We start from the raw sequence: 9661 nt of genomic DNA on the forward strand, positions 1-9661 counted from the left end.
ATATATGTATATGCCTATAATACAGGGACATAGATACATAGATTCATATGGAATAGTTAAATATGAATCAAATCTATAAATATTTGCTGTCTTTTTTTCACCTTTTTTTTAAAAAAAATGTTCCTTCTTTTTTTGGGTGGGGGTGGTTGGGTGAAGGGTCTAATGTCTCCCTGAAGGATATGTATCTATTTATCTATACTATTCTATCTACCTATCTGTCTGAGCATGTGTATATAACATACAAATATTATAAATGTGCACTTACACAGTTATCTATCTTTATCTCTCTAGCTTATATTATTATAAATTGTGGATTATAAATTGTGGATCCTGTCTAGCTATCTAGCTATGTTAAGTTATATATTTAAGATTAATTTTTCTGTCAATTATCGTTTTCCTTTATCTGGAATATTCCTAACCTATCAGATCAATTAAATCTATCCTGCAGTATTGACTGGAATTCTGCTGGTGTTTCTTCAGAGAAAACATAATAAACAATGTATCCTCCAGCCTGCGGCATATATCTAGCCATAAATACCTTAGTACAAAAGTCTTATCCTCCACCACATAAAAAATGCTTCAAGGAGATAATGTACTATAAACTCCCTGCAGTCTTTAGTTTTCTCCCCTTCTACTTAACGCAATAGCACTCATATTAACATTTCCTTACATACATTTACACAAAAAGTATGTAAATTTTGCTCTGTTTGTCTATTCTTATTACAGAATGAATGATTATTGGATATTTCCTATGACTATAGGTATATTTGTAATATAATATAGTCTCTTCTATGGGATATTATTTCAAGGTTCACAACGTAGTCCTGGCATAAACATCAAAATACTTATTACTTAAACCATATTTCAGCAGAACTGCTGCTCTAGAGAAGAATCTAGAATACTTATGTGACTTGGGTTCTAATTTACGGACAATGCTGAGTTTTCAGCTGCAACAATTTAGCTATTTGCAGTGCAGCAGTCGCCCTCTTGTGGACATTTGAGATATGGCACACAATGCGGCATTTCTGATTCTGTGACTGTACTGAGGGCACTAGATGGAAGGAAAAAAATGTATAAAAAAAAGTTAAATAAAAATTGATAAATAGAATTGATAGTTTGGTGTATTTTCTATATTTAACTCTGTGATGAAGATATTTAATCAAGCCTGTCATTAAATATAATGATTTTCATTAAGTCTGCTCTTACTATTGATAACCCCTCTGGGCGTATTTAAGTCAACAATTAAATATTTTATACGTTTTTTGTTTTTATTTATTTATTTATTTATTAATTCTCACCATACCATACCATACAGATTAAACTGTATTCTATAGGACCTGGAACAATAAAGTTCTCTGCCATTGGGATTTAAATTCTAAATAGTCAACTAAATTATGAAGATTATGAGAAGAAAGAGAGAAAGAATGAATGAATACATGAATGAAAGAAAGAAAGAAAGAAAGAAAGAACCAAAAAGGAAGCGGAGAGAGAGAGAGAATGGGAAGGGAGAAAGAGAGAATGGGGTGGAAAAAGGGAGAATGTTGTTTAAGTAATTTACTTCGCCTATAATAAAATATCTACATATTTCAATGCACACTACCGGGTGGCAGCTAGGAAAAATAATAAGAGAGCTTTAGGGTATTTAATTATTTGATAAGGTGAAAGGTGATGACCTTGACATTTTGGAAGTTCAAAGGCAACTGCTTAGTTTTTTTTCTTTCTCCCAAATTGAAAGAATTTTTTTCTTTCTTAACAATATATTTTTCTCTGTGTCTTTGTTCTCAGTTCCTTTTTTGTGGGTCTGTTCCTCAGTCCTTTTCTGCCTGAGCTCTGTGCCAGGATAATAACGCCCACTGAGTGCCATTGAAGAAAACAGCCCCCTTTCTCACTTCTTCCTTTATTACACTTTGCGGAAATCGCTTTTAGCCCACCAGAAGGTGTCTAATATAAGCCAATTATAGGGCTTGGATCCCCTACTTTTATTGTGTTGTCTAGACAGTTCAAGGTTTTGTAAACAGCCCGGTAGGTCAGGCCATATAAAGAGGAATGGAATAAGCCCAAACCAAATTCTTCACATTTCAAAATAAACAAATTGCCCAGATCCCTGACTTTTGATCCCAAAGAACACCAAATGTCACAATTCGGACTCAGCTCGACATAAAACGAGCAGTGTAATGGTAGAAAATTGACGTAAACTGTCTTTTTGGCTTAAAGTTGTGCCTCAGAATGTAGAATTCCGTGTTATTAACTTTCTGAGAGAAACAAAACGAGTCTCTAGTCATAGAAAACGTATTCAGGTTGGTTAAAAAATAACATTGAAAATTTAATAAATATGTACAGAAGGGGGTTATATATAATGCAATAAATGACTGACATATATATTTAAAGAGACCTCTGAGACATTGGAACTCATGCAATGTGTCCAAAGTAACAACGATTTTTACCATAAAACAATTTTCACAAGAGAACATCATTGTCGTGCACATGTCTGCATACATATATATGTAAGGACGTATATATATGTATGTGTGATAAAGCTGCATTCGTTTAAGTAAATGTGTGGTTGTAGTCACTGGAGGTGGGAGCCACCCAGGTTGGTTGCAGTCACTCTATAGTGTATACTATGGTATAGATTCAGGGAAGGGGAGAAAAGGAAAAAAAAAATCACACCAATGGCTGCATTGTGTAAGTGACGTTTTTTTTTTTGTAGACCCTTTCCTTACCAAGAAGGCATCCTCCAGAGGTCTGGAAATCCTCTCAAGATATCATGGTGCAAGTACAATGATAATAAGGATCCCCAAAGTGTCTTGTTTTAATAGAAATTGTGCAGGCTCCTCTCAAAAAAGTGGGTTCCCCGTGAAGTATTGCAATCGATCCCTATTGAGTTTCTTTTCTTTCATCCTTCGGTTCTGGAACCAGATCTTGACTTGGCGGTCAGTGAGGTTGAGCATCCTGGACAACTGTAACCTCTTCTCCTTGTTAATGTAGACATTGAAGAAGAATTCCCGCTCCAGCTCTCGGATCTGGTACTTGCTATAAGGGCACCTCTTTTTCCTAAGTCGCTGGGAAGCTGCCGAATATAATTGGAAAATATAACTATGATATTAATTTATTTTACTAAAACTATGATTATATATATATATATATATACTGTATACACACATAGACATATATATACTGTATATACACACACATCACATATACACACATACTATCACACATACTATAATACTATATATATCCTGTGTATACCTATACACACGTCACACACATATAAATGTATACTGTATACACACATATGCGTGTATAAATATATATATATACACTATATATATATACTATACATATATCCTGTGTATACATACACACACACATAAATATATATATATGCACTCACATATACTATAAATATATTCTATGTGTGTGTGTGTATATATATATATATATATACATACACACACATACTATAAATATATCCTGTGTGTGTGTGTATATATATATACATACACACACATACTATAAATATATCCTGTGTATACATAAACACACACAGATATATAGACACACACATATATGTATATATATTTTAGCTATATGCATGTATATACACATGTACAAGCATCACACATAGGGCATATACATTTTTGTAAAAAATGTTGAACTATTGAACAGTACAGTCCAAAGTAATGCATTTTATGACACTCGCCAAGTAATGGTGGTGGGAGGGTGATCAACAAAACATGATAACATAATAGAAAATGCAGAACAATAGACGATCCTCATCTTAAATTAGTTCCCTGTCGTAAACAGACTCTTTACAGCGGTAAAGGGAACCTTATAGGATATATAAAACCCTTGAATGCTTATAAAATAGCACATAAAAAAGGAGGCTGACAAAGTGCTGGCCTTGTACTCTTGCCCCCAGTTTGATGCCTACCTGAAGTGTTGCTCTTGTCTGCTGCAGCTTCCCCCCCAGGAGAAGGGGATTCGGGGCTATCCTGGCTTGTCACTTTCTTGTCCTGTGCAGATGTCACTTTGCTGTTTGGGTTGGAGGCTTTGAGTTCAGACTTTGCAGGCTGCTCCTCCATCTCCTGCTGGTAGGATGAGCTTTGGCTGGTGTCATAGAACTGGTCAAAGCCCTGTGGTAGGATGCCATTCCTCCCCACTGAGTTGTAGAAGTTGGATGTGGCACTGGAGGGTCCATGGTGGTTGCACACCGAGTCCGATTTGAATAACATATCCGATCTCCTGTTGGCAGGCTGGATGAGGTCCCTGTGCATGACATCCTCACTGGGGTAATAGGAAGGGTAGCTGCCCCTGTACTGCCACTTGCTGCCATACTCCCTGAATGCCACTTCCCTCACAGGTTGCACATGATGAGTTAAATTGGAGGAATAGGAGAAAGTCATAGGGCAGGAGGAGGACTGGGACAGGAACGAAGACTTGCTGGAGAAATCCGATGGAGACACATAGTAAGCAGCAGCAGCAGCACAGCCAGGCAGATACATGTTGGGTGTTGCACTGTTGTTGCAATTCTCAAACTCAGTCATCTCTTCTCCCCTTTTGCGATTGAAAGCAACAAGGAGATTTCACTGCATTGAACAAGATCCATGTATTGCTCAAGAGGGGCTTGGACAGCATCAACTAAAGAAAAAAGCCTGAACGTGCTGCTGACGTGCAATTCATCTTGATTGATTCTAGTGGTAATTGCGTCACGTGATCCCCCATGTACAATGTCCTGATATCTATAAGAAGCCTGCAGAATGCAACATCCCTCCACACTACACAAAGGTGCAACCCTCTGATCGTGCACCGTGTGTGCTCTGACACACAAATGACACAACTATTCCTAGCCCTGGGGTTTCCACAAACCTTATAACAGAGAGCAGATTGTGCCTAAAGGGGGTCTAGTGGGGGTAAACTTACTGCTATTTAGCCAGAAATGTATCACTTCTATAAAAGGCTAGATACCTCATACTCCCTACATTCATACACTGTATATTAGATGATAAAGACAGGATTATAATGATTTATTAAGGAATGGAAAATCTTATATTACACTGAAATAAACAGAAAATGACTATTTCGGCAGCAGAGCCAACCGGATGCATAGTCATATAGTTAGCTTTCAGTCCAAATTGAAAGTGAGATATAACCAAATGCTCATCTTGTATAAGAACATCATCATTTCGCCTGTTCTGTGTATAATGCACACATGTATGGCGAGTTTATGTGTTTTTTGTATGTTCTTATGAGGTCTTCAAGCCCTGCCCTGAACACGGAATCTACAACAGTCCAGATATTTCTAATAGGAGAACCCAGAATATATTCTTCATACATGTACAGTCTATATATTTCTAATAGGAGACCCCAGAATATATTCTTCATACATGTACAGTCTATATATTTCTAATAGGAGACCCCAGAATATATTCTTCATACATGTACAGTCTATATATTTCTAATAGGAGACCCCAGAATATATTCTTCATACATGTACAGTCTATATATTTCTAATAGGAGACCCCAGAATATATTCTTCATACATGTACAGTCTATATATTTCTAATAGGAGACCCCAGAATATATTCTTCATACATGTACAGTCTATATATTTCTAATAGGAGACCCCAGAATATATTCTTCATACATGTACAGTCTACATATTTCTATTAGGAGAAGAGAACACAGAATATATTCTTCATACATGTACAGTCCATATATTTCTATTAGGAGAACCCAGAATATATTCTTTACACATGTACAGTTCATATATTTATATTAGGAGAACCCAGAATATATTGTTCATACATGTACAGTCCATATATTTCTATTAGGAGAACCAAGAATATATTCTTTATACATGTACAGTGTAGGACACATGTAGACACATGTAAACTGCCCAGAGCCCTTAGACCCCGACTACACAACATGATGCAATCATGAAACATTAAGTTACGCCGACAACGTGTCTGTTTTGATACATACAACCATTAGCTTTTTTTTTTTTCAGATGTAGTCTATTATACAGTCAACATACAATGGATATCTATTGTCAAAATGCAATGAATATCCATAGTCAACATGCAGTGGATATATAGCAATAGGTAAATCGCCCATATTAAAATAAATATATTCAGTAGTCGGAGGTAAAAATACCTTGCTAGACTTGCTATAAATAAATACACACATCTATGTTATCACTGATGATATACAAAATTTTTCTCCTGTTTAGCGATGAATATTGGAGGTTTACATGTCAAGTTCGGCCCTTAACAGCTCTGCAGACTACAGATATGTGTGGCAGAGAACACAACGGTGACACAAAACGCAGTTTATTCTTCTGGGCAGGCTACACTTCTTAAACATTTTACTGCCATAAATCCTACATACAGTGATGATTACATACATCATGTACAATTAAATAAAATGTCTTGTGCTACTGAGTATCAGCGACATGCTGCATGAGACCCTAAATCATGATTATCAACTTTAGCCACAAAAACCACAGAAGTGTTGATGTAGGATAGATAGAAAAAAGGAAAGAAAGAACATATATTTTATCAGACATTATGTTGTATAATAGATATGTAGTCTGTCATTTGCTATGCAGATAGATTATAGAATTGGTACAGAAGGCACATATATACTGTTTCAGATGTTATATAGTTAAATGGATATGTCATCTTTTATTATATAGATAACATTCAAGATATTTGCTAGGTAGGTGGATGGATAGATAGATAGATAGATAGATAGATAGGATATAGATATATAGATAGATATGAGATAGATCGATAGATAGATAGATAGATAGATAAAGATAGATAGACAAGTGTAATACAAAATATCGACTAGGGGAATAGAGCGATATTGTATAGATATTGCATCAATATAAGAATATATACATAGATACTGTACATATACACCGATGTATAGATGTCGTGCCCATAAATGTTTGATTGAATGTCTAGACAGACAGACAGAAGTGAATAAACTACTCTCTGGATCACAAACAAGTGCACTGTTGATAAGACTTGTGGCTCTGGGATTGTGCTATAAGATATTAAGAAATTACTAGACATAAATACAATATAAATACATAAATAAATACATACTTCATGGATTACACACAAACACACACAAGTGCAAAACTACAAGGCTGCTAGAAATCCACATCGCCATATTATACAACAGATTCGTATTATTTTCAAAACAAGATACATTATCTATTTATCTATCTCATATCTATCTACCTCCTATCTATCTATCTATCTATCTATCTATCTATCTATCTATCTATCTATCTCCTATCTATCTACCTCCTATCTATCTATCTACTATCGCTACACTATAATCTATCATCTATCTATCTACCAATTATCTATCTATTTAGCTATCTACCATTTATCTATCTATCTATCTTTCTATCTATCTATCTACTACACTACTCAGACAGACTTTAATGTACTTTACTGTAGTCTTTAATTACTAACCGTACAGTGAACAGACAGTAATAATGAACAACATGCCCTGAGTGAATTGTGTATGTGCCTAATGATCAGACACTTCTCCCAGGGTCCCAGTTTGTACATGATGTGTTTTCTCCACTGTGACTATAGATTTTGCAGCACTACACCACACACAACACCTCAGACATATATCCAGCCCCCATGATAAACTCATATGTGACACACAGAACATACATAGAAGATATAAGTACAGGACAGGAGTAAAGACATTATTACCTTTAGATGTCTCCATGCTACATCTGTAGGCATCCTCTCATTGAGCAGGTATGTCCCTCTCAGTGACATGTCCCTGGGTTCTAGAAGTGCATTACTATTATTACTAGTGCTGGCAGACAACAAACTGTGCACGTACTGTATGTATGTTAGGTGTGTGTATATATGTGTGTGTATATAGGTAGAGGAGATAGCCAGCTTTTAGTTTGTGCCACCCAAGATAAGACACTAACTTGACCTTAACTTTGTTATGGCGCCCCCAGTATCTGCAGAACGTGAACAGACGCTGTCTGGCTGCTCTCGTAAAAACTGACTGGAGAAGAGATTGTGAGTCATTTCATTTATTGCACCACAGTTCTGGAAGAAAAGCTTCCCCCTTCCTGCTCACAATGTAGGGCTTCTGCTTGTTTAGCTGCCACTGCCACCATGCCTTCTACCACTTTTACCATATGTGAAGATCAGCAGCTGTACACTACATTCTACTGCCACCATTTGCCAGACTGCCTCCAAGTGCTACGTGTACAGTCTAGACCCTGCCCGACCACATCCAGCCTGCAGGCTACCCATCCACACCACCTCCTACATGTCTATCTACCTAGCATCCAGCTATTTTCTAATCTATCTACTATCTATCTATTATATATCGATCTATTATCTACCTACTGTCTATCTATTATATATCGATCTATCTACTATCTATCTATTATCTATCTATCTATCTATCTTCTATCTTTCTATCTATCTATCTATCTATCTATCTATCTCTCTATATATTATCTATCTTTCTATCTATCTCTCTATTATCTATCTATCTATCTTTAATCTATAATTTTGTTGTAAAACTGTTTTATCTATCTACTATCTGTAAATTGTTCGATTGCCTATAACTTAATAGTTACATAGCAATAAAGTTGATCCTCACAACAGCAGCACTTTTTCTTTCGCTATTACAAGCACATTTATCAGTCAAAATGAGTTGAAGTCTCGACTATGTGCTGAAAAGGTTATTTATATAATTATTATTAATAATAATAATAATACTTATATTATTAATAATAATGATAATTCAGGAGTTCTTTACATAATCTGTGCTATCTATATATAGACTATAGTTTAAAAAAATGTGTAATATATGGACTGATGTCCCTAGTACATTCATAGTAATATTATAATAAAATTATATTATATATTATAATTTTATGCGATTTGAGTCACGGAAACTCTATGGAGCAGTGTAATAATTCTTAATTCTATGTATGTGTGTATATACACAGAAACACACTTTATATATATTAATATATATATATATATATATATATATGTGTGTGTGTTTGTGTGTATATAGGATAAGTATACACACACATATATATTTATACATTTAAGGAGTAGGACGCTTGAGACAAGAAGGCAGCAGATCTTTCAGGACACTTGGTGCATTGTGTGACTTGTGGAGGTTGAACACTTCCCTGCACTTTCACACGGTAAACCCATTATCTGTTTACCAAGTGCAACGGCAAAGGGAAAGTCAATGGGACATGGGGTATGTACTAATAAGAGAGCAAGCAGTCAGCGTGTACTGTACGGCTATTATATCACCAGCGAAGACACACAGGTATAGATACACTATCTGTACACTATAATCCACCAATGTCTGTCTGTCTATCTATCTATCCTGCCAATTGTTTTATGTCGTGAACGGGACACAACTGATATATGTTTACTGCATAGCTATGTGTATCTGTCTTTCCGTCTATCTCTCCATCAATAGTTCTATCTTTATCTACGCTCTCTATAATATCAGAAATAATACAAATATAACAATTCTATAGCAAAAAGGATAATTCCCAGCATTTTACAATTCGGAAAGCACTTGTACAAACAAAATCTATCTGTCTATCTCATATCTGTCTGTCTGT

The 9661-nt window shown here is 35.5% G+C and overlaps 1 protein-coding gene across 1 annotated transcript; it reads right to left on the reverse strand.

Annotated features, from left to right (window-relative positions):
- Positions 1 to 2458: 2458 nt before the first annotated feature.
- HOXD11 (homeobox D11) lies at positions 2459 to 4550 on the reverse strand. Its single transcript, XM_044272597.1, has 2 exons — positions 3938 to 4550; positions 2459 to 3070 (listed from the first exon to the last, which is right to left on the reverse strand). The coding sequence occupies exons 1-2, from the start codon at positions 4548 to 4550 to the stop codon at positions 2838 to 2840; spliced, it is 846 nt and encodes a 281-aa protein (XP_044128532.1). The 3' UTR covers positions 2459 to 2837.
- Positions 4551 to 9661: the final 5111 nt, after the last annotated feature.

This window comes from Bufo gargarizans, chromosome 11, assembly GCF_014858855.1.
Source record: "Bufo gargarizans isolate SCDJY-AF-19 chromosome 11, ASM1485885v1, whole genome shotgun sequence".
Classification (NCBI taxonomy): domain Eukaryota; kingdom Metazoa; phylum Chordata; class Amphibia; order Anura; family Bufonidae; genus Bufo; species Bufo gargarizans.